We start from the raw sequence: 25,038 nt of genomic DNA, 5'->3' as shown, positions 1-25,038 counted from the left end.
ACAAACGCTCAGCTGCCCCTTTAAGGGGCTGTTACCGTGGTAACTTGGATATGCACTTGTCTGATGAAAAAAACATTTCAGCAGACAGTTACAGCGAACTCAAACTAACATAAAAAATCTACCTAGCATGTGAACAAAGTGATATAACTGGCCAAGAAACTCGAGGAAAAAGTCACACTTTAGTAGCCTTTTCCAGTCAATTCGACCAACTTCTACATATGGATAAAAAATGTATATATTCCAAATATATGTGTGATCACCTGCCAACGTGGCTGGTGAAATAGACATTCTTACCCACCAATTACAAAATCTACCCGCATTTGGAAGGGTTGGTGTAATTTCCCAACCCTGTTTATGACACAGGTTACCTTTTTACCTCAGTTAAACATTGTTAAACTCCCTTGATAAGTTACTTGCATTCCAGGAATCAGTATACACAACATACTTATCACATAATTGATTGTGCAAACTTATGACTGTCTATCAGAGCTGTCTTAATGTGACTGTGATTACAGCTCTTATCCAGCCCTCCATACCTCTGTAGAGCCAGGCAGTCTCCTGCTGTCTCTATAGACCTAATCTCTGTTACCCAGAAGTAAATCCTCTTGAAATATGGTCAGTTTCCTTATTTACATTCCTCTCCCTCCCTCCCAGTAACAGCCCTAGCCACTAATCTTCAAAGGGTGGGAGTGTCACCATAACTCCTAAATGCACATGTAGAATTTAGATCAGTGGCCCTCAAAACAGGCCCAGGGTTCAGTGGGTACTGTAGCTACTGAACCTTGGTCTGAGATGAGAGCACTGTAACCGGTGACTCTATTCCCCCTCAACAACGTTGTTTTCCCACAAAAACATTTGGGACATTCAAGTACATCACATTCAATTACATGAGTTTTAACACAAAGCATGCACTGCTGCCCAGTAAAGGGTTATACTCTGTTCTAATACAGTGCTGCTAGGAGGCGACAGGGCAACGCCACAGAACGTTCAGACATATATTATGTAGAACAGACATACTTCTGGCATGTAGAATATGGAATAATTTCAACTTTGTACACATCATTTCTATCTGCAACCTTGTGCCCTCCAGAACACAACCCTGAGTAGACCAGGGCCCGGTTCCTCAAAAGCATCTTAAGGCTACTTTCATCGTTAGAACCTTTTGTAGGTGCATCGTTACATTTCCGAACGGTTTCCCAAAACCATTGTTACTGAAGTTGCTCTTGAAAATGTTTGTTATTTAACAACTGCCTCAGAACAGCTAAGTACTGTTTTGCACTTCCGCGTCATTTTATACACAGAAGATCTCCGCTAAACACCAAATCTATGTTTATCTGTCTTTCTGTGACCGCCAATAACTTCAGAACAAATGTGACAGTGACTACAAATACAAAGTTGACGATTTCTTTGCATAACAAGTGAATGATATAAAGAAACTTCAAATGAAAACCAAGAACTGTATCAAAAGATAAATACAGTATAGGCTACATAGACCTATATATATCTGAATGATATTGGAATTTCATGTTAATTCAATAAAGTTATATTTAGCTATTTGTATGCTTTTTAGCTATTTGACTCAATATATTTCATGATGTGTAACATGTGCAATGATGTACCAAATCTTGATTTAGTGCATTATTATAGTCAACATCAATATTTGTAGCCTTGGATAATAATATCGCTCTAGGAGCTGATCCGCCATCAGTGTTGTGGAATAATTCTAATGTTAAGATTAGATTGGAAAGGGAGAACGCTGATCCGAGAGCAGTGCTGCCTTTCTTTCGATCCAATCCATATCAACACAGGCCTCAACGACGCACTTTGCGAACATACTCTGTGTGGTGTTTTGGAAAACCATGTTACATCTTCTGATGGAAAGATGCATCATAAAACACACGTTACATCTTCTGATGGAAAGATGCATCATAAAACACACGTTACATCTTCTGATGGAAAGATGCATCATAAAACCACGTTACATCTTCTGATGGAAAGATGCATCATAAAACACACGTTACGTCTTCTGATGGAAAGATGCATCATAAAACACACGTTACGTCTTCTGATGGAAAGATGCATCATAAAACCACGTTACATCTTCTGATGGAAAGATGCATCATAAAACACACGTTACGTCTTCTGATGGAAAGATGCATCATAAAACACACGTTACGTCTTCTGATGGAAAGATGCATCATAAAACCACGTTACATCTTCTGATGGAAAGATGCATCATAAAACACACGTTACGTCTTCTGATGGAAAGATGCATTATAAAACACACGTTACGTCTTCTGATGGAAAGATGCATCATAAAACACACGTTACGTCTTCTGATGGAAAGATGCATCATAAAACACACGTTACATCTTCTGATGGAAAGATGCATCATAAAACACTCGTAAGCGTAAGTTCCATCGCTATCGGGAAACCAGGCCCAGGAAGTTAGAATCACAGAAGAAGAATCTTTCTATGTTGACAATGTGTGGGTTGTTGACTGGGAGTTGTGTGTGTGTGTGTCTGTGTCCTATAGGGGGTGAAGCCGGCCAGCTTCGACAAGGTGGCCATCCCCGAGGTGAAGGAGATCATCGAGGGATGCATCCGACAGAACAAGGACGAGAGGTCAGCTCACACTCACATTCTGTTAATTCAGCAGACACTCTTACCCAGTGTGATTTCTGCGAAGTCCAGCTATAGAATCACGGATGCAGGGGAGAGTATTCCTACTCATGCACCCAGGACCTTCTCAAAATGAGACGACTTTAAAAGGCTTTTGTTGTGTCAAAAATATCTGTGTTGATTTGACTCTTCCCGTCTCTCCTAGGTACTCGATAAAGGACCTGCTGAACCATGCCTTCTTCCAGGAGGAGACCGGGGTGCGTGTGGAGCTGGCTGAGGAAGATGACGGGGAGATGGAGGCCATCAAGCTGTGGCTGAGGATAGAGGACGTCAAGAAGCTGAAGGGGAAGTACAAGGAAAACGAGGCCATCGAGTTCTCCTTCGACCTCAGCAAGGACGTCCCCGAGGACGTGGCCCAGGAGATGGTGGGTGACGACACAATGTCCACTTCAGAGAGATATTGACTGCACCCCTAACGGCACCATATTATCTATATAGTGCATTACTTTTGACCAGGGCCAATAGCGAATAGGGTGCCATTTGGGAGTCTATTCTTCCTGATTATTTAGGAATTTTTCAAGTCCTAACACTGCCCTGGTCCCCTGTTCTGTTCTCTCTGTCTGTGTGTCTCTGTCTCAGGTGGAGTCTGGCTACGTGTGTGAAGGGGACCATAAGACCATGGCTAAGGCCATAAAGGACAGGGTTTCCCTCATCAGCAGGAAGAGGGAGCAGAGGCAACAGGTCTGTAACAGCTCAATGGAATCTTAGGTCTGAATCCTAAATGTAAAGTTTTATGATATTGCAATCAAATGAATTAAACTGAGGTGAACTTGATGTGATGATATTGAAGGTGAGAGAGGAGCAGGAGAAGAGGAGGCTGGAGGAGGAGCAGGGTCAACGACAACAAGAACAAGTAATACTACAGCAGCAGCCTGGCACAGAGGCCTCCCAGCCAGGCCAACAGGCTGCCCCCTACACCCAGCCACAGCCCACCCAGCAGCCACCACAGCCCAACCTGCAGACGACACCCGACATCCCCCCTCAGACGGCACAGCTGGGGCCCCAGGGAGTTCCCTACATACCCCAGTCTACAGGGCAGCTCCCAGTCCCAGTATCAACCCAAGTTCCAGCCCAGCCAGAGTCAGAGGTGCCAGAGGTGGACCAGTACCTGCAGCAGACAGAGACAGGTCTGTACCTTCTGCCTGGCACCTTTTTTTTGCACTCAGTGCTATGTAGTATTGACCTAGTCTTAATCTAGTGTTTTTATGAACTATCAATTAATAAACCTATTCTTTACCCCTCCCTCTTTCAGCCAATCAAATAACAGATAGTTCCTCCATCCTTCCCGAGACGCACCTGGTTCAGCCGGTGGTGTCATACAGCTCTCTGCCCAGTCAGCAGCCTCAGCCAGAGGCCCCATACCCACAGGCCACGCCCCCTGTCCAAACCGACCAATCGCAGCAGCAGCCGCAGCAGACCATGGTGAGTGTCATTATCGTGGCACGCAATGTATTTAATATATTCTTACAGTAACAGTACCCAACTCTTGTCTCTGTATGTACAGTATAATAGAAACTACATCTGACTTTCTCTCTCCCTCCTTCTATCCTCTCCTCCTCTCTCTGTTCTGTTTGTCAGGTGGTTCCTGCTGCCCAGACTGCCACTGTTGTCCCTGGGGCTCCACAACAGGTACACGTCACCATCACAATAACACCACTGCTGTTCCTCAACTGATCATAGATGGAAACACCATGATGAGAGGTTCTTGTGGGCTGTTACCAAAAGACCAATGTAGACACATTTTTGAAAACAATGGTGGACCCTCTCTCCCTCTTTCCTTCGGTTTCTTTATGCGTTTCTTGCCATTGTCTCTCTTTTCTTTTCTTCAGATGTACTGGTATCCCCCTCTTCTTATATTTTCCTCTCTATCATTCCTCTTTCTCTTGGTCTCTGTTCCTTCCTTCTGCTCGCCTCCCTCTGTCTTTCTCGTTCTTTCCACCTTTCCCTCTCTTACCCGTTGTTGTATTTTGTTTGTTATTGTAGTATGGAGGTTACTGCCACCCATCGCTTCCCCCTCAGCTATATAAAAACCGTCCCTTGTAAACGCACACCTCTTCCCTCTACTCTCATACCCACAGCCTCCCTCTAAATTTGCAGTGCATTCGGAAAGTATTCAGGACCCTTGACTTTTTCCACATTTTGTTACGTTACAGCCTTATTTTAAATTGATTCAATTACTTTTCCCCTCAATCGACACACAATAACCCATAATGACAAAGCGAAAACAAGTTTAGTAATTTGAGAATTTATAAAAAATAAATTTAAAAAAGCTGAAATACCTCAATTATTTAAGTATTCAGACCCTTTGCTATGAGACTCGAAATTGAGCTCAGGTGCATCCTGTTTCCATTGATCATCGTTGATGTTTCTACAACTTGATTGGAGTCCACCTGTGGTAAATTCAACTGATTGGACATGATTTGGAAAGTCACACACCTGTCTATATAAGGTCTCACAGTTGACAGTGCATGTCAGAGCAAAAACCAAGCCATGAGGAATTGTCCATAGAGATCCGAGACAGGATTGTGTCGAGGCACAGATCTGGAGAAGGGTACCAAAACATTTATGAAGCATTGAAGGTCCCCAAGAACACAGTGGCCTCCATCATTCTTAAATGGAAGAAATTTAGAACCACCAAGACTGTTCCTAGAGCTGGCCGCCCGGCCAAACTGAGCAATCGGGGGAGAAGGGCCTTGGTCACTTTAACAGAGCCCCAGACTTCCTCTGTGGAGATGGGAGAATCTTCCAGAAGGACAACCATCTCTGCAGCACTCCACCAATCAAGCCTTTATGGTAGAGTGCCCAGACAGAAGCCACTCCTCAGTAAAAGGCACATGACAGCCCGCTTGGAGTTTGCTGAAAGGCGAGTAAAGGACTCAGACCATGAGAAACATGATTCTCTGGTCTGATGAAACCAAGATTGAACTCTTTGGCCTGAATGCCAAGCTTCACGTCTGGAGGAAACCAGGCACCATCCCTACGGTGAAGCATGGTGGTGGCAGCATCATGCTGTGGGGATGTTTGTCAGCGGCAGGGACTGGGAGACTAGTCAGGATCAAGGAAAAGATGAACGGAACAGAGTACAGAGAGATCTTTGAAAACCTACTCCAGAGCGCTCACCTAAATCAACCATTTATCGGATCAAGGCTTCAGGGCGCCCAAGAAAGTCCAGCAAGCGCCAGGACCGTCTCCTAAAGTTGATTCAGCTGCGGGATCGGTGCACCACCAGTACAGAGCTTGCTCAGGAATGACAGCAGGCAGGTGTGAGTGCATCTGCACGCACAGTGAGGCGAAGACTTTTGGAGGATGGCCTGGTGTCAAGAAGGGCAGCAAAGAAGCCACTTCTCTCCAGGAAAAACATCAGGGACTGACTGATATTCTGCAAAAGGTACATGGATTGGAATGCTGAGGACTGGGGTAAAATCAGTTTCTCTGATGAATCCCCTTTCCGATTGTTTGGGGCATCCGGAAAAAAGATTGTCCGGAGAAGACAAGGTGAGCGCTACCACCAGTCCTGTGTCATGCCAACATTAAAGCATCCTGAGACCATTCATGTGTGGGGTTGCTTCTCAGCCAAGGGAGTGGGCTCACTCACAATTTTGCCTAAGAACACAGCCATGAATAAAGAATGGTACCAACACATCCTCCGAGAGCAACTTCTCCCAACTATCCAGGAACATTTTGGTGACGAACAATGCCTTTTCCAGCATGATGGAGCACCTTGCCATAAGGCAAAAGTGATAACTAGGTGGCTCGGGGAACAAAACATTGATCTTTTGGGTCCATGGCCAGGAAACTCCCCAGACCTTAATCCCATTGAGAACTTGTGGTCAATCCTCAAGAGGCGGGTGGACAAACAAAAACTCACAAATTCTGACAAACTCCAAGCATTGATTATGCAAGAATGGGCTGCCACCAGTCAGGATGTGGCCCAGAAGTTAATTGACAGCATGCCAGGGCGGATTGCAGAGGTCTTGAAAAAGAAGGGTCAACACTGCAAATATTGACTCTTTGCATCAACTTCATGTAATTGTCAATAAAAGCCTTTGACACTTATGAAATGCTTGTAATTATACTTCAGTATTCCATAGTAACATCTGACAAAAATATCTAAAGACACTGAGGCAGCAGACTATGTGAAAATTAATATTTGTGTCATTCTCAAAACATTTGGCCATGACTGTATATGTATATATATATGTGTGTGTGTGTATATATGTGTGTATATATATATATATATATATATATATATATTATATATGTGTGTGTGTGTGTGTGTGTGTATATATATATGTGTGTGTGTGTGTATATAATATATAACCTGTTTTTGCTTTGTCATTATGGGGTATTGTGTGTAGATTGATGAGGGGAAATAAACTATTTAATCCATTTTAGAATAAGGCTGTAACCTAACAGAATGTGGGAAAAGTCAAGGGGTCTGAATACTTTGCGAATGCACTGTATATTTCCACCAACCATTTAATTTGTTTGGCTTTGTTTTAAAAGGCTTTAGGGTCAACTTGAGGGTTAAACTAATGCATTCTGGGAAATTTAATATAATACCTTTTTCAGAATAATGAATTTCAGAATAAGGCTGTAACGTAACAATGTGGAAAAAGTTAAGGGGTCGGAATACTTGCCGAATGCACTGTAAATGTTTGAAATTAGATGCTGTATTTTATAATGGCTTTCTACCAGAAGTCAAAGAGCTCTTGATGAATTATCTGTACAGTTGCCATTTTCTCCAGGTGCTTCCTATTAGCATGTATTTCCTCCATATGTTATTTTCTCTTCTGTTCCGTGTACACATGCTTCTCTTACTTCAGAAAGGAATGTATCACAACTTTGTTCATTTGCTAAATGTATCTTGTTCCCTTTCGCTTGTTCATGTCCACACTCACCAAAAATGACATTAGGTAGCTACTAACTATGCTTGTATAACGTTTTGAGCTGTATTTGTCTTTCTTTGCAATTAGTTTGTTTATTGTTCGCTTGTTTGTGCTAATTTTGTTAGCATTTTGGTAATAGAGGCCCAATGGCCTTTTCTTGCATTTTAGCGCCCCCTTGTGTGCTATGCCGGTAATACTGTAAATCCCGGGATGAGAGAAGGACGGTATGACGATATGAAAATCTGGATACCCCCCAAGCCTATTGTATGGTATCCTTCACGGCTTTTTGACTAGAGTAGGGAGTGTGTGTGTGTGTGTGGTATAATCCATGCTGTAAGACCTGTACTGAAGCTATATGAGACTGATTTATAGTGTTGCTATATGATGCAGTAGGTAAATTCCTGGGGGAGTTGGATTGTGGATGAGAGCCAGTGTAAAGCTATGAGGCGGTTAGGCCTCTGGGGGAGGAATAGTGGGTTTGTTTGAGGAGCAGTGTGTTGGTGAATAGATAATGAAGAGATTGTCTTGTCTGCAGATATGGCTGTTTGATTTGTGAAGATCTCTTATCTATGTGTCTCTTCCACCCCCTCATCTCATCCCATTGTTCCCGTGCACCTCCAGCAGCCACAGCCAGTGGGCAGCACTGTACCTCAGAGCACAGCACTACCACCGCTCCAGCCTGGTGCCCAACAAATACAGGTGAGACATACACACCGACACACTAGTTCACAACAACCTCAGCTTACACTCTTACTAACGCTAAAACAGTCACAAACAAGGACACAGCATGTATTCCATCTATTTGTATCAGGCGAGTACAGTCCTGTCATTCCTTCTCTTTTCTATTCTTTCCCACTTTTTTTCTCTTTTTTTGACTAACACAGGGTTTCCCAAACTCGGTCCTGGGGAACCCAATGGGTGCATGTTTTGGTTTTTGCCCTATTACACATCAGTGATCAACTGATTATCAAGCTTTGATCATTTGAATCAGCTGTGTAGTGTCATGGCAAAAACCAAAACTTGCACCCATTGGGGTCCCCAGGACCAAGTTTGGGAAACCCTGGACTAAAAGCTCCGTGGCTCTACTCTTTCTTTCATACGTTCCTCTTGCATGCTACTGCTTCTTCCTGCATGGCTGTCAGTCATGGGCCAATGATCCGAGCCCTCCTATCCTATCTCCTCCAATCAACGCAGAGCACCTCTACTTCCTCTATCAGGCCGCAAACCTCTCTATGCCGCAGGTACACACAGACCAGGGGTAACGTGTGTGTGTGTGAGTGAGATGTGTGTTGGTTGTTAGGCTGGCATGTGATAGTATTGTAAGGAGCCTACAAACACACATACAAAACATGTCCTACGAGAAGTACCTTGTACCTTCAGTGTGTGTGTGCTCAAAACCTTCTGTGTGTGTGTGTGCTCAAAACCTTCTGTGTGTGTTTGTGCTCAAAGCATTTCCAATTACTCGGTCAGATCACACACCCTTGCGGTCAGATCACACACCCTTGCGGTCAGATCACACACCCTTGCGGTCAGATCACACACCCTTGCGGTCAGATCACACACCCTTGCTTTCATGCTTGACATGACATGGTTGTAAAGATCCTTTTAATGAACAGTGTGTGTGTGTGACGATGTTTCAGGCCTCTGTGAGTGTATCCCAGCCGGCGTCAGCAGAGAAGGCAGCAGGCCAGACAGCGCCGGTGCCTCAGTCTGTGGAGAAGTAAGGCATCACATCTCTCCACATCAGCTTTATACCTAGCTCACACCAGAAAGCTTTTCTGCTACTCAATATGTTCTATTGAAAATACACCTATATACTGTATGATACGGCCCTTTGTTCCTTGTGATGTCTCACTCCCCCCACTTCTCTCTCCTCTCTCTCTCCCAGTTGCCTTTCGAACGTGTCGTCAGGTTTGAGTAACGGCTATGAGGGGACATCAGATGGTAGACACGAAGGGCGCTCCATGATCAAGCGGCACCAGCAGCACTCTGTACGCAGCCACTCTTGCCACGAGAAGACCGCCAAGGCCAAGCTCATCGTCCTCAATGTAAGAGTCACGTGGTCAGACTTTCACCTCAACTCAATGTCTGTCTGTCTTCCTCTATGTGGAGCGCTCTGTCCCTGGCTCGCACAGAAGTCACACACAGACCCCACATGGCCACCTTCTCCTCAAGCCAAAATTCCAGTCATTTTCAACATACCCAGGTTTTCCAGAAATACTGGTTGGAGGATTTTAGATTTCCTGCTTATTCCCTTCGGATTCCGGACAATCTTCTAACCAGCATTTCAGAAAAACGTTACAGGAATTTTGCAGCCCTATTGGCCTCTCACCTGCTGTCTGTGTCTAAAGACGTCTGGTCGTATTTCAGCTGGTGTCCTCTCTCTGTGTCTACAGACGTCTGGTCGTATTTCAGCTGGTGTCCTCTCTCTGTGTCTACAGACGTCTGGTTGTATTTCAGCTGGTGTCCTCTCTCTGTGTCTATAGACGTCTGGTTGTATTTCAGCTGGTGTCCTCTCTCTGTGTCTACAGACGTCTGGTCGTATTTCAGCTGGTGTCCTCTCTCTGTGTCTACAGACGTCTGGTCGTATTTCAGCTGGTGTCCTCTCTCTGTGTCTACAGACGTCTGGTTGTATTTCAGCTGGTGTCCTCTCTCTGTGTCTATAGACGTCTGGTTGTATTTCAGCTGGTGTCCTCTCTCTGTGTCTACAGACGTCTGGTCGTATTTCAGCTGGTGTCCTCTCTCTGTGTCTACAGACGTCTGGTCGTATTTCAGCTGGTGTCCTCTCTCTGTGTGTCTGTTTTCAGATCTCCAACATGGGAGACCGGGTGGCAGAGTGCCAGCTGGAGACCCACAACAGGAAGATGGTGACCTTTAAGTTCGACCTGGATGGAGATAACCCTGAAGAGATCGCACGGATCATGGTGATGATGATGATAAGAAACTAAAAAGCACTGATCTGAGTTGTATCCCCCAAGTCTCTGTAATTTTCAAAAGTAAAGAAATTAGATGTATTTGTTTTGTAGCTCCACAAGGAAATGTGGATTTGATAGGCATGAGTTTTTGTATTATTGTAGTTAAATGTATATCCTTCTCTCAGGTCCTGAGTAAGTTTATCCTGGAGAGCGAACGCAAGTCGTTCATCGAGCAGGTTCGGGAGGTCATCGAAATGCCGGGCGATAAAGTAGAGGGCATGAAGGAAGGCTGCGCTCAACCGCCCTTCACTCAAGTAACATACCACAGCAACACTTCATCTTTCCCCTCACTACACTACCCACCCACTAACTCCTAGGCAGCCTTTAGTTGACATGGTGTTGTCCTTCTCTCTCCACAGATTGTGGTAGATGACCCCTTACAGCAGCGTGACAAGCCCACTCCTCTGTCTGGTAAACATGCACCTACACATTTACTATCTCTACTGAATTATGGTTGTCTGGGCTTCACCTTTTCACTACTCACCTCTCACCCCTGTTGCCTAGACGTTGCAGCTCAGGTGGTCCACTCTGCAGGCCGGAGGTTCATCGTCAGCCCTGTCCCAGAGTCCCGTTTGAGAGAGCAGTTCTTCGGCCCTCCCTCGGCTAACACCTCGTTTGGGGACGAGCCCCATCCAGGTGAGAGTGACTGGAATCTCTGGGCCATAAAGTGTAACCAGAACTCACATATAGAATGTTAGAACTCTGTGTTTCAAAAATGTGCCCCACTTCCAACCTTGACATGTTTGAGAACTCTAAAACATGTTGCTTAATGCATTTACCAACATTAGTGTGTTTGACGTCATGATGATAAATTACTTGTTGTAAGAGCCCAGATTATGTAAGTGACTCCTCTCTCTGTGTACCTCCCCGCTGCCCCAGTGAGTCTGGGCCTGTCCCTGTCTGCCCCCTCAAGCCGCCTCCAGCAGGCCTTCACTGAGATGAGGGAGACGCATGGGGAGAGACGAGCCACCAGCACAGTCCCCTCCTCCCAGGCTGGTCTGCACCCGGCCCCCACCACCTCCTCCACCCTGCCTCATGTCTCTGTCATCCCCTCTGGGTCCTCCTCTCTTCCCCCCTCCACATGCCAAGTTGCAACCGGGAGGGGGTCGCCAACCCAAGTTTCAGCCCCTGCACCTGCTACCAGTGAGCTAATCCCACACCCCCAGCCTGGCTGCCAAGCTGCCCCCTCTCAACCTGCTCCTGCCCAAATCACATTCCCCCCTTCAGCTGCTCTCCAGCACCCCCAGGCCTCCTCGTCCTCTTTCCCCCCAGCCTCTGCCGATCAGATGGGCAGCAGCTCTGCCCCTGTCTCTGGAGCTCCACCCAGTAACTCTGGGACTGTGACCAGCTCAGAGCAGCACCCTGTTCCTGCTCCTATCCCTGTGTCCATTCCTGTCACTCAGCCCACCTCCTCCCAGTCTCAGTCTCAGCCTGTCCCTACCTTTGTCCCTGTTGCACAGCCTGCAATGGCTCCCACCCAACTTCCACCCTCTACCCTGCCCTCCCAACCGTCCCAGCTGCAGCCAGGGGACCCAGATGGGGGAGAGTCCCAGTCCAAGGCCCCTGGTATAGATGACATCCATGCCCTAGAAAAGAAGCTGCGCTCCCTCTTTAAGGACACCACCTCCGCTGACACTGGCAACACTGAGACCACCTCTTCCTCCACAGAGACCATCTCCCCTCCCCATCTGGCGGCCCTGGTGCCCCCCTTCAACCTGTCCCTCACTTCAGGGGAACAGGGAGCCCCGGGCCCCCCCTCCAACGCAGGACAGGGCCTCACACCAGCGGAACATGCACAGATCCATCCAGAAAAGCATGGCCAAGCCACCAGAGCGCAGGTACAGTAGAGGGTACTCTGATTGTCCAGTGACTGAGAAGATATAGTATTTGTACTAAATGCGTTTTTCAGTTGTTGTAACTTGAGGGATTTTCTCCCACCTTGATAATAATGATTACATCTTTGTGTGTGTGTGTGTGTCGGATGTATCCTGGTGTCTCCGAGCAGGCAGACACCCCTACCTCTGAGCAATTGCCTCCATTCCCAGTACCAAACCAGGTTAGTCCTCTTTTCAGAACTTGTACCCTTGAGAAGTTTTAAGTTATGTACTGTAATGTTGAGTTTTGTAGATGTGTGGAATAGGTGAACGTTGGGTCATCTTTGAGTGGTGTGTCTAGTTTTTATTTGAAAAAATAAATATTTCACCTTTATTTAACCAGGTAGGCCAGTTGAGAACAAGTTCTCATTTACAACTGCGACCTGGCCAAGATAAAGCAAAGTAGTTCGACACATACAACGACAGAGTTACACATTACACACAGAGTTGTGCTTGTTCTGTTGTGTTATCTTACCTATATTAGTTGCGTTAGTTATTTTGAATGTTTTCTGAGTGAGTTGTGTTGGTATGTTTGTTACTGACATGTCTCGTGTGTGTGTGTCCAGTCCCAGCAGCCTCTTGGTAGTCTGGACGGCCAGCTGAGGAGAGCTGTGAGCCCTGAGACCATCCCAGGGAGCAGTAGAGCAGCAACGCCCTCCACAGGGGTCGTCAAACTGGGACGCTTCCAGGTCTCAGAAGCTGGCGCCGGCAGCACTCCTGACCCCTCTACCATCGCCTCCTCTTCCTCCCTCACACCCTCTTCGTCCTCCTCCTCTTCTTCCTCGTCTTCCTCCTTTTCCAGCCCAGAGAACACCCTCCACCGCTCTTCCTCCCTCTCCAAAGGAGTCTGGAATGGAGACTCCGTAGATGGACTCACTTCTGTCCCAACGCAGCCCGCCACCATCGGACGCTTTCAGGTGACTGCCAGTGTCACACCCAGCCCCAACTCTGTCTCCAAAGTGGGCCGTTTCTCAGTGACGCCAGCTGCAGCCAATACCACGGCTCCTTCGGGATCTAGCTCCTCCCATCAGAACAGCCCTTCCTCTTCAACAACCTCTAACCCCTGTAGCTCCGCCTCCGGCGTGAACAGAGGTTTGTTTAATCATTACATGACCAGCGACAACGAGGATGACTCAGGGCCAGAGGATGAGGCCTTTGAGAGGGAAGTCAGCCACCTCCGAGAGAAGTATGTTACCTTCACTCCTCCAAGATGTAACCTGTTTGTTTGTTTGCCGTTTTGGGCAATATTTCTCTTTATATGTTTTTAAATTTCAATGGGATCACTTAGTAGTGGTGGAAGAGAGAAGTGATGACTGTTGTACTGTATTTGTTACAACCCTGCCTCACTCTGCCCTCCTCCTCTCTTCCTCCACTCCTCCTTCCCTCCACAGACATATGATAGAGAGCCAGACCCTCCACTCCCGTCACAAGGAGGAAATCGATGCTCTGTTCACCAGGCTGGGTAAACCTCGTCCCTCGGCTGTCCTCTCCCCGTCTGTGGCCATGGCCGGGGGCCGACGCAGGGCCAAGACCAAGGCCAGCAAATCAGCCCGCAGCAGCGCCCAGCCCGGTCCCTTGCACTCAGGTAACACGAGTTATGATTGGTCAGTCCAGCTGTCTGTATCTCCGCACTGCTGAATGGAAATTAATATACAAATGTTGGACTGCAAGCAACGAGTAATCAGTCAATATTAAAGGGTAGAGACTGCTAGCTTAGAAGGTATAAATGTAATGTGATCAGTTGTTTCTCTCCACTCTGTGGTTGATGTTGGTGTGTGTGTTTAGGAGCCCAAGTCACAGGCCAGATCTCCCCAGAGTCCTCCTCTAAGCAGACGTCTCGCCCCACGGCAGGGCTCTCTGAGCCAGGCAGCCGGACCTCCCTCCAGAATCTCAAACTCTCCCCCTCCTTGCCCAGCCTCAGCACCTCCACCATGGGTAAGCAAACCCAGCGGCGCTCCTATTGTCTATGCTCCTTCACTACATGTTTTAGAAAGGCAAACCCACGTAATATTCATCAAACCAAGAGATGATACATCTCCAGAAGAGAAGCCAAACTTGATTTGAGAAACGAGTTGGCTTCCCAGGTTGAACTCGTCTCTGTATGTCTTCCAGGAGTGAGTGGGACCAGTTCAGACAGTGGAGCGAACACCAGCCAGTCTCAGCCGTCAGGCCCTAACATGGCCCCGGCCGTAACACAGAGTCGCAAGGGCACATTCACAGACGACCTGCACCTGCTAGTTGACAACTGGGCTCGAGACGCCATCAGCCTCTCCCACGGCAAGAAAGGACCCAAGGGGACATCCCAGGGACCCGGACACGACGTAAGGCCTCACGACTCAGTCTAAAGACCAGCCATTTCCATCATCTGCCAATCTATGTTTTTAGCTCTATTTTTCATGATTGTTTGCTTTTTTTTTTTTTCTTAATAGTGTTTTTTTGTAACTTCCCCTTATCCAATTCCTCTCCTTCTCTCCTGTCCCCTCTTCCTAACTACAGATCCCTCTACATATCCCTCCACAAGCCAACATGGGCCGAAAGTTTTCTGCCCCCGGCCACCTCTGCCCTACTACCCACCCCTCCACCAACCCCTCCATCCCCCTCTGCCCGCGTCAGGGCTCTCTGGGCACCCCTGCCCAGGTTTTTGGCTACGGCCCATCCACCTACAGCACCCCCCAGTGGGCAGGACCTACAGGTCCCTGTCAGGTGGGCCTCCTGGCCTCCACCCAGCCGCAGGCCCAGTACCAGCCCCAAGCCCCCTCCTCGGCCTCAGCCCCCCTTCAGCAGGCCTTCCACGTGGGAGCCACTCAGAAACCTGTCAGCAACCCTGGAGGCCCCAACCTGAGGCCCACGTAGCCTGGACCTGGGTTAGTCAGGCTAGGCTGAGGGCAGGGAGGAGGAGAGCCATAGGACAACTACTAGCACTCTCTGATGTTTTGTTCTGTTTCGCTTATTGGTGAGGTGAACAAAAAAGAAGAGAACGAAGGAGAGGAGACTGTGGTCCTGTCAGGCGAAAAAAGAGGTCTGTCTGTCGGTTGGAGGGAGAGTGCAATACATACCCATAGCACACCAATCACACCTTCACCCCTACCAGGGCCCAGTCTTTTCTGCCAATGGCTGTGGAAGCGGGTTGTGATTGACATTTAGGTTTGTCCATTGAGCCAAGAGCACAAACAGCAACGGCCAGAGACGTCTGTTGAAAGCACCATTGTGACGTCATCATTCCCTTGAAGGAGAGGATAGGGAGGGGGAACTCTTAATCACTTCTTGACTGTAACTGGCCTTAAGCTTAACTAGGACAGAATTTAGAAGATGGAGAGAAACCCTGCCAACACACACGCACCTCCTAGCCTTACTGTCATTGGCTGAGATTCGGGGGTGTTGAATGGTATGGGAAGCTATCTTGGTGAGAAACAGATGAATTGTGGGTATCAAGTTTGTATAAAGAAAGTCGAGAGAGATACAGTATGTAGAGAAGGAAAGAAGAGTGAATGGAAGTCGGTAAGGTTTTACTGGATAGTGGTTACCCATATCATCGCCATACAGTAAGATGCAATAATAGCATTGTGGGGAAAGGAGTGAGTCCCTGGCCCCGTGTAACAGTGGCCTTCAACCCCTAAACGCATGTACACATTTTCTTTGTATAACAAATATTTCTTGTCCTAGGTTATGATTCTATGGTTATATTTGACTATCTGTCCCTCTGAGATGGTGTGATGTTATGCCTGACTGAGGGTGTTACTTTCTTATTTGAGACCATAACCTGTTAGCGTGAGCTAAGTAACAGACCTGTCTGTAGATAGTTTATCATTATCTACTTCCTGTCATGTCCATGCTTTGGATTTAGCCTGACTGTATCCATGAGTGATTTTGGTTTACGCTTTAGAGACTGGTTAGGCTTATCAACTGTTTGAGTTGTAGGCTTCAGCTACTGTGTCGGTTGTCTCACCTCACCACCTGGTGTACTGTAGTCACTCTGATAAGTAAGGCTATGGCCCTCGGTACATTCCTGAGACATGGGGTTATCTATAGATACTACTGGTATATTATCTAGCAGTGAACGGGGCATGATGTTCACACAGACCTTAGAAATGTAAACTTTTCACAAATCTATCCAACCTTATTTCCCGTTGTCGTCATATTTCAAAATCATGACAAATTGTCTGGGGTTCCCTTTCTGTGGTTTATTTTGTGTGTATATTTAAATACAAATACAATATGTTCTCTATGGACCTGTATTCAGCCATCATATTTTGATGTTTCACTAACTATTAAATGTTGTTAAACAACATGTAGTTAAAGGAATATAACGTGCAATTGCAGGGTTATTATTGGTATTGTACTCCGTAACAGCAGAGTAGTCCTGTGCTTCTTCAGCTCTTATCATACACCACCCTGTCATTTTTGTTTTGTTTTACTGTGTATATGTCTATACATGCAAGGTACATGTGTTACATTTAAATAATGCTTTCATATAATGCTCATCGCCATAGAGTAAGTATTATGTCTTGCGATTTACCCACCCCCACACAGTACACACACGGACAGCCCTGTAAACTTTCAGAACTCTTTAGTGCTTCGCATCCTCACTACTGAGAACTTCCACCATAATCACCTAGCCCTACTGTTCTTTCTGATGGACTAGAGTCCAGTGACTGAAAGACCAGTTAACTGCCGACCTGTGAGATCCATCAAACGTCCATAGACATCGGTAAATGTTTCATGTGAAAGTTAAACATACCTAATGAAGTCTGTCAGAAGAGGCAGGTGAGTCTTATATCAACACAGGACTGACTCATGTAAAGCAGAGCAGTGTTGCATGAAAACAGGTTATTTTCTGTGGTCACCAAAACCGGCATTTGTGTATCTTATGTTGGTTGTTGAAAAAGGGTATGACTTGTCTAAGTGAATGTAATCAGTACAGTATTGCATAGCAGCACTTGTTTTCAACAGATAAGAAAACTAAACTGTGGTTTTTCTCTCCATTGGCACCATTCTCTTGCTTCTTTGCCACCTTACGTGATGAGTGCCATTCCCCTCGATACAGTGACCAAACCCACTCCTGGATTGAATTACTACTTTAACTTCTCTAGAGAATAATAAGTTACTGCAATGCAGAATATGCAATGTTTAATAGGGACCAAGGGGAAATGTTTTCATGCCGACGAGGGTTGTTATTTAGTGTTTTTGATATTGGGAAAACTGAGATCCTGCTTTTCTTTGCTGTAGGCAAGGCCACACAAAGTGCCGATCATGAATTGCTCAGGTTTCAATGTATCTCAATATAATATTGGCATCTGTCTTTCCTGAATTCTGCATGCTAACTGGTTTTAGACCTTTGGCTTACCTACAACAACCCACTGTACAGCACAAGCTACTAATCACCCAATTATCCTCAAGTGGTGAAAAGATTCTACAGGCACAATTGTCTCCTTAGGCTACTGACATTTATAACGTTATTTCATGTTGTACTCTTGGATTTTTGTCCATCTTTTCTCTTGCTCTTCCAGGGACCAGCCTACTCTATGGTTGTTTTTTCACGTTGTACAAAGTGTTAAAAAATTAATAAAAATTCAACTGAAATCATATTGTTTCATCTTTTACATGCACCAAGTAGACCTATTTCTGCCAATGAGGTTGGTGTGGTCAGGATCCTGGACCTGTAACATGATTACATTCAGAACAAAGGTTACACTTGCATGTAAAAGAATAGTCCAGTTTTTTGAAAGGCAAACAAAGCCCTGATTTTATTTACAAAAACCATAAACATTTCTTTACATTTAGCAGCAACAGGAGATGCCAATATACTCAATTAAAATAAAATACAAATCAAAATGAAGACTTGTTGGTAAAATGGCTTTTAGGTAACAGCCTTTTCTCAAGTGTCCAGCTTGCGTTTCTTCATGTACTGTCCTTGTCTACATGGACTGAATGCCTCACCTGTGACAAGAAAAGGCAATTAATAATCTAGAAAATGCTGTACCAATAACAAGAATGTTTCTCAAATTGGTTAAATTGAAGGTACTTTACTAGAATACCTGATTCAGCTAATCAAGGTGTTGATAATTAGATATGTTAGTTCAGGTCTGAAACAAAACGCAGCACGCCCAGTAGTCCCCCAGGACCAGGGTTAATGATGTCCACTGTTTTAAAGCAGCTCATTCATTACCCAGTCTCACCTGCCCTGTCAGATGTCCTAGGGTTGTGATACTGGGGTTGGTGTCCCCCCTGTCCTTGGCCGTGTGGTGGGGGCTCGTGGGGCCTGACGGGGGGTCGTAGGGATGGTGAAGCCCCTCTCTGAGGTGTCTTACTGCGGGTCAGCATTTGGTGACTACCCCCTGGCGTGCTGGGTCGTAACGAGGATGATGTTGTAGAATGTCCACCTGCTGGGGCCTCCAACTCCTGGATGCCGTCAAGAGTGAAGTCCCACAGCTCTGGGTTATCTTGTGGGGACGATGACAAGTGTTAGAGAATATACAGTATATTGTCACACTATGGGGATTTTATAGCCCCTAGTACAACAGTAACAACTAGAAGCAGCCACAGTATTCAGGTACACATGTAACAGAGACGGCAGCATAGGGAGGTAGATTTCCACAACACCAGATATGCGTAGTTCCCATTCATTCTACTTGAGCTCCCTGGTGGTGGTTTACGGTACTGGCAAGATACTCATCCCTGCTGCAGGGTTCTTTGTGTCCACTAGGTGTGCTGTAAGCCATGGTGGTCTTTGTCCCTGGTCAGGGGTGCTAAACCTACCTGGAAGGAGAGGTATCCCATTCCCAAAGAGCATGGCAACACTAGTACAAGACGAACACCAGTCACATAGAACATGGCTAACTGACGCTAACACTAACGCCATACTGCATTAATACAGAACTTGGACATTTCTTGCTAACAGATTGTATGGTCCTCCACAGTGCTCGACTTGGACTGAAATAGGTGCCGGAAATCATTTTGGGTACCGGGACTGTTTATATTTTAGGTGCAGGAGCTTCACAATAGAAAATGTAAGGTGCCGGTACTCCGGTGAGCTCCTGCCCAAGCCAAGCACCAGTCCTCCAAAATATAGTATTTTCTTGCTTGCTTATTGTCTTACCATGAGCTCTACTGGGTGCCTGTGCAATAGCTGTGTCTGGGCCCTCTGTCTTGAGCTGGAGCAGAGGTTGTCCCTGTCCCTGCAGGAGCTTTTTCACCTCCATCTCCTGGCGGAACTTCTGCTGCAGCTGCTGCTGCTTGAGCTTCCTCAGCTGCTTGGGGTCTGTGTGGGCGTCAGAGAGACAGAGGTCCTCCACATCTGATAAAGACCTGAAGGAAGGAGGACGAGAGGGATAGAGAGGAGATAAGAGAGAGAACAGAGGTGAGAGTAAGAGTAAGAGTTTGGGTACAGAGAGGAAATATAGAGACAGACACACCTGTAATAAAACCAATACACAAGAAAGGTTTGACAGTTAGTCATCTGGCTGTTGCTTACCTGACAAGATTACAGCACTTGTTCTCACTGTCTGATGGAGCTGAGGGAGCTACAGGTCCAGAGGCAGCAGTAGGGGTGTGTGAGAGAAAGGTCCTGGCTCCCCCTCTGTCCCCGTGCTCCCCTGGGGGAGCCTGGTGGTGGTTGTGGGCCCTGGGCTGCTCCAGTGGTGCCCTCCCTGACCCAGGCCCAGCACCCTCCCACCGGGCCAAGCTAGACAGCCGGGCCTTCTCCACTGACGGCTCACTGTCAGAACGCTTGGTCTGGGCCGGGTCCAGAGGGGGAGCAGGCTGGGAGAGACACAGACAGTGAACACTGGAAAGGATGGATGGATGTAAATGACAGTTGACAGGAACAGTATCTAACCTGTTTAGGGATCTTGTTGATGGATATGAGGTACTCTTTATTCATGATACAGTTCCCAAGGGCGTTTCCAAAACATCTGGAAGGATGGGGGATCAAATATCAGAACTACAACAAACTTAGACACCAACACACGCACACAGTAAAAAGTAGTTCATGGTACATGAAGTGTAGTGTCTCCCCCTGTACTTGAGTGCTCTCTTCAGTCCATCAGTGACCGCCTCTTTCCTGGCCTTCTCCAGTGACAGGGCCTTGGACTTTTGTCCCTCGCTCACCCCGTAGCCAACGTCCTCATGGAACGACCCGTCCTATGGGGAGAGAGACACACCAAACACACTTAGTAATACAGTAAGTGTGTGAAATACATTATAGTAAAAAGCGTGAGTTGACACACCCAAAATGGTTTGTAGCGGTGCTAACAGAGTAAACTGTATTAAAAAACAAAGTTGTACACTATATATGCTACTATAGACACTGAGTGTACAACACATTAAGGACACCTGCTCTTTCCATGACAGACTGACCAGGTGAATCCAGGTGAAAGCTATGATCCCTTATCAATGTCACTTGTTAAATCCACTTCAATCAGTGTAGATGAAGAGACAGGTTAAAGGTTTTTTAAGCCTTGAGGCATGGATTATGTGTGTGTGTGTGCGCACCATTGAGGGTGAACGGGCAAGAAAAAAGATTTAAGTGCCTTTGAACGGGGTATGGTAGTAGGTGCCAAGCGCACCGATTTGTCAAGAAATGCAACGGTGAGGGGTTTTCCCACACTCAACAGTTTCCCGTGTGTATCAAGAATGGTCCACCACCCAAAGGACAACCAGCCAACTTGACACAACTGTGGGAAGCATTGGAGTCAACATGGGCCAGCATCCCTGTGGAACGCTTTCGACACCTTGTAGAGCCCATGCCCCAACAAACTGAGGCAGTTTTGATGGCAAAAGGGGGGGGGGTTGAAACTCAATATTAGAAGGTGCCAATGTTTTATACACTCAGTGTATGTACTACTATATATGTACTATAGATGCTCCCAACTATTTAATGGGTAAACATAATAACCAATGTTGGCACAGCATTGCCGAACAACACACAACTCATTGCACCCTCCCTTGAAACACACTTCCAAAACTGGGAAGAGCCAACAGTGGCACTGTAGATTTGAAATAACAATGGTTGACTTCTCTGCCCATCACCCACCTTCAGTTGGACTTTGACAAACGCACTGACTCCAACGTAGAACTTCCCATTGATGAGGTCAACAAAGTCTGTGAGGAGACAGACCGTCGCTGTGTTGTGACTGTGCATTACACTAACACATTCATATACAGTACCCAGTGGGTCATAAATAAATAATAAAGGTTAGACTGAAGACAGAAGTAAGTGTCTAAATATACTGTTTAATAGCTAGCGATGCTCCAGCTCTCCTACCGACATTCTGCTGGGAGATGGAGTGAGACCAGCCGTTGTATCCAAACATCTCATTGGCCAGGCTGATCACACGGTGCCCCTCGATGTAACACACCTGCAACAAGGACAACACTGTTTTTTAGTTCCAAGCGGGCGTTTTAGTGAGTGAAGGCTGATGATGAAGTGTGTACTTATTGGTTAGTTTTCTCTTGGGTGGATTAGGATGTAATTCGAAGTTGTTTTCAACAACAAAAAAGTTTGTGTGACTTGGCCTTGCCTTCTGGCCCCCTCCAGCCATCCTGGAGCTGATGTATTCAGGTCCCAGCTTCTGTCGCAGTGCATTCTGGACTGCCTGGTACTCCTCTGCAGTATAGTTATACTGGAAAGATAAAGTCTTGGTTGAGGTTTGCTTGCCATTATAAAGCAAAAAGGTCAGTGTCCTACACTGTTTTTATTCATTTGGGTGGATAAAAAAAAGTCTAAGGTATTTTCTATAGTCTAAAGAGGCTTTCTTATCCTGCATCTTAAAGATACACTATGCAGAAATCACTCCGCCATTTCATGGTTGCTAAAATTCTAATAGTTTGCCTAATTTCAGTTTGTGACAAAACAAGCATAGTGTAGACTATAGAGAATCACTGTACCATCTAAACCACTGTGAAATATATTTTCCATAACCAAAAATATAGTACTCTCAGAAGTACTTTTAAAGTAAAAGCCGCTAAAACTAAACTTAATGGGAAGCATAGCAATAGTTCACAACAGATCTACAAGTGTCTTAAGACTTGCTTTCAAAGAGAATGGCAGATCTCTATTTCTATGTAAATTTGGTAGGGTCACCCAAAAAGTTACATATTGCAGCTTTAACTGATCTGAAAACAAAGGATGGATGACGCATATCCTTGTCCAGTTCTTTCACATCAGTGTTTACATGAAAGGATAGAGGATTTGGAGCCACTTTAGACTCCTGAGATGCACCCCAAACCTACCTGCCCGAAGCGCGTGTTGGATGCTTGGCTGCTCTTGTCCTCCTCTGTATCATGGTGCATATTTTCACAGTCTCCAGTTTATCAATACTGTGGCAGGTGCTGCAAAAAGTGTATGACAGACAGTCAATCAAGTCCTGCCCGGTTGCATGAAGGCCTGGTATGGGAATTGTTCCATCCAAGACCGCAAGGTCCTCCAGCGGGTGGTGAAAACGGCCCAGTACATCACTGGGACCGTGCTCACACCCATCTAGGACATCTCCTCGAAATGGTGCCTGTAAAAGGCCCGCAGCATCAAAAAAGAACCCACGGCCACAAGCTGACGGTCTCTAAGCATTCAATTGTGCCTTCCTGTCAGCTGCTGAGGGGAGAACGGCTGATAATAAAACCTGGAACGGAATTGCATCAAACCATTTGTTTCATACCATTCCACTAATAACGGTCCGGTCATTGTTTTTATTTAACTAGGCAAGACAGTTAAGAACAAATTCTTATTTACAAAGACAGGCTAACTTGTTCAGGGGCAGAACGACAGATCTTTACCCTGTCTGCTCAGGGATTCGATCTAGCAACCTTTCAGTTACTGGCCCAACGCTCTAACCACTAGGCTACCTGCCGCCCCTTAAAGATGCACTACCACGAGCCCGTCCTTCCCAATTATGGTGCCACCAAAATTTGCCACACGACACTTCCTGTATTAACATTATATCTACTTGTGGTTAAATGTGTATTCTATTCTACTTAGCCATTTCCTTTGTTCGTATTGTTATATATTTGTTTCTTACTGTTACAGTGTCGAGAAAGACCCTGAAAGTAAGCGTTTCGTTGGACGGTGTATGCCATGTGTATCCAGTACATACGACTAATAAAACGTATCCAGCTGTATTACTGTCCAAATCGGCAACGTACCGTTAGAAAATGTAAATGCTGACATAACGAAGTGCGCAGAGTTTGCAAACGAACTCGATACTTTGACCTTAATAAGCAAGCATTTCGCTACACTCGCAATAACACCTGCTAACCATGTGTATGTGACCAATAAAATTTGATTTGAATAGTTACAATGTAGCTATCGCTTTGATACAAACTGCTAATTTCTGGAATGTGTCTAGCTAGCTAACTAGTTGGCTCGCTATAACTAACTGGCTAGCAATTGTTTTGGCATATATCAGCCGATGAAAAATTTGCTAGCTATGAGGTGAAGCTGTATTATTCACAAACGTTGGAAAGTTAATACATGTTCCGTAAATTACCTTAGAGTTTAGAGCGTGTTAAGTTTATAGCTAGTGAATTCTAGCTAGCTACAAAATATTGTATTTCCCGCTTGCCCCTGAGTCGAAGTTTGAGTGACGCATCTTCTTCTTCTTTAAAGTTTTATGGCAGACTACAACCTATTGGTGTATTGCCGCCACCTACTGTATGGGGTGGTAAAACAACCACCTCACTCCTGCTCAGGCGCCTGTGAGGACAGAGCATTCATCTACAAGTCTCTTTGTAATGTCTCTGCTGTAAAATCTGAGTCCCAAAAAACGCTCAGCCGCACTCACAACGATGACTATTCTTTCTGATTTCCTCTCTGTTTGCGCTGTACAGTTGATAACCAATGCAATAAATGCTACAAAGTCCAAATTCATAACATGCAACATGTCAGGATCCCTCTGTTGACAAGGAACATAATCTGGTGTCTCTACTCCTACTACCATTACTTATTCAACGTCACTCCACTCTTCTCACCCCCTCTGGACAGGAGACATGATGGACAGCCCTTATTCTTGCCAGCTCCGTCTCCTTCACCCTAACAGGGCACTTCAGAAATTCAGGTGCATGTTCACCACCACAATTGCAGCATACGATACCCCTCTCATCTACATACACTTGACACATGGCCAAATTATTTCCTTTTTTCACATTGCATGGGTTTGGTCATGACTGTTCTCACATGACTCATCTCATAAAATCCAAATAGACGTGAGAAGGGAGAGAATCTAATAAAAAAACAATAGAATGGATAGAGTGGGCTTCCTCACTCCATCCACCATGCGGGTCAGTCGTTGTGCACCAACCACTTGATCCAATTCTTCACATATATCCTTTGCCCTGCTTCGAAGATCCACACACGACACATTCCAATCCGATATCTTCTTGAGGCGCGGAGCACGGTCCTTCTGTTCCATAGATACACAAAATAACAAAATAAGCCCACTTCTCGTTACTCTCACCGACACCACCTTACCCAAAGCATCCATGATTTTCATAGACTTCAAATGGATCTCCCAGGAAACTCCATCGATCCAAAACTCTTACTCCAAACAAAAAATAATCAGAACTAGGCTTGGGTTTACTAGCTTCCACTACAACTTTACTTCTCTTATTTCCTTTTGTATTCGCCAC

General features: G+C 45.8%; 2 protein-coding genes across 2 annotated transcripts in view; one reads left to right on the top strand and one right to left on the bottom strand.

Moving 5' to 3' along the window:
* The window catches only part of LOC120054016 (serine/threonine-protein kinase WNK1-like), a 63,010-nt gene extending 45,007 nt beyond the window's left edge, over nucleotides 1–18,003 (top strand). Inside the window, exons 6-25 of the mRNA XM_039001371.1 lie at nucleotides 2,537–2,625; nucleotides 2,828–3,047; nucleotides 3,262–3,363; nucleotides 3,473–3,809; nucleotides 3,935–4,104; nucleotides 4,261–4,311; nucleotides 8,193–8,270; nucleotides 9,212–9,291; nucleotides 9,460–9,619; nucleotides 10,379–10,495; nucleotides 10,672–10,800; nucleotides 10,906–10,957; nucleotides 11,051–11,182; nucleotides 11,426–12,384; nucleotides 12,552–12,602; nucleotides 12,987–13,606; nucleotides 13,812–14,005; nucleotides 14,206–14,355; nucleotides 14,533–14,741; nucleotides 14,917–18,003. Of these exons, the coding sequence (XP_038857299.1) occupies nucleotides 2,537–2,625; nucleotides 2,828–3,047; nucleotides 3,262–3,363; nucleotides 3,473–3,809; nucleotides 3,935–4,104; nucleotides 4,261–4,311; nucleotides 8,193–8,270; nucleotides 9,212–9,291; nucleotides 9,460–9,619; nucleotides 10,379–10,495; nucleotides 10,672–10,800; nucleotides 10,906–10,957; nucleotides 11,051–11,182; nucleotides 11,426–12,384; nucleotides 12,552–12,602; nucleotides 12,987–13,606; nucleotides 13,812–14,005; nucleotides 14,206–14,355; nucleotides 14,533–14,741; nucleotides 14,917–15,273 (4,257 nt within the window). The 3' untranslated portion in view covers nucleotides 15,274–18,003. The remainder of the gene's footprint in view (nucleotides 1–2,536; nucleotides 2,626–2,827; nucleotides 3,048–3,261; nucleotides 3,364–3,472; nucleotides 3,810–3,934; nucleotides 4,105–4,260; nucleotides 4,312–8,192; nucleotides 8,271–9,211; nucleotides 9,292–9,459; nucleotides 9,620–10,378; nucleotides 10,496–10,671; nucleotides 10,801–10,905; nucleotides 10,958–11,050; nucleotides 11,183–11,425; nucleotides 12,385–12,551; nucleotides 12,603–12,986; nucleotides 13,607–13,811; nucleotides 14,006–14,205; nucleotides 14,356–14,532; nucleotides 14,742–14,916) is intronic.
* A 139-nt stretch (nucleotides 18,004–18,142) lies between these two features.
* rad52 (RAD52 homolog, DNA repair protein) lies at nucleotides 18,143–23,997 on the bottom strand. The gene is made up of 11 exons (XM_039000608.1): nucleotides 23,901–23,997; nucleotides 22,651–22,749; nucleotides 21,939–22,040; nucleotides 21,683–21,776; nucleotides 21,452–21,519; nucleotides 20,441–20,559; nucleotides 20,255–20,330; nucleotides 19,892–20,178; nucleotides 19,517–19,725; nucleotides 18,597–18,860; nucleotides 18,143–18,357 (listed from the first exon to the last, which is right to left on the bottom strand). Exons 2-11 carry the CDS (start codon nucleotides 22,708–22,710, stop codon nucleotides 18,296–18,298), a joined length of 1,341 nt encoding a protein of 446 aa, XP_038856536.1. The 5' UTR covers nucleotides 22,711–22,749; nucleotides 23,901–23,997; the 3' UTR covers nucleotides 18,143–18,295.
* Nucleotides 23,998–25,038: the final 1,041 nt, after the last annotated feature.

The sequence above is a fragment of the Salvelinus namaycush genome, chromosome 9, assembly GCF_016432855.1.
Source record: "Salvelinus namaycush isolate Seneca chromosome 9, SaNama_1.0, whole genome shotgun sequence".
In the NCBI taxonomy this organism is placed as follows: Eukaryota; Metazoa; Chordata; class Actinopteri; order Salmoniformes; family Salmonidae; genus Salvelinus; species Salvelinus namaycush.
Note: the sequence above shows the minus strand (reverse complement) of the source record. Positions and strands in the feature narration are given on the sequence as shown.

Excerpts from the sequence above, each read along its gene's own strand:
- rad52 (XM_039000608.1), bottom strand. The coding sequence starts at position 22,710 with ATGCACCATGATACAGAGGAGGACAAGAGCAGCCAAGCATCCAACACG. Across the intron at positions 19,726-19,891 it reads AAGTGCTGTAATCTTGTCAG|GTCTTTATCAGATGTGGAGG; the intron begins GTAAGCAACAGC and ends TCCTTCCTTCAG. Across the intron at positions 18,861-19,516 it reads GGCACCCAGTAGAGCTCATG|ATAACCCAGAGCTGTGGGAC; the intron begins GTAAGACAATAA and ends CGTCCCCACAAG.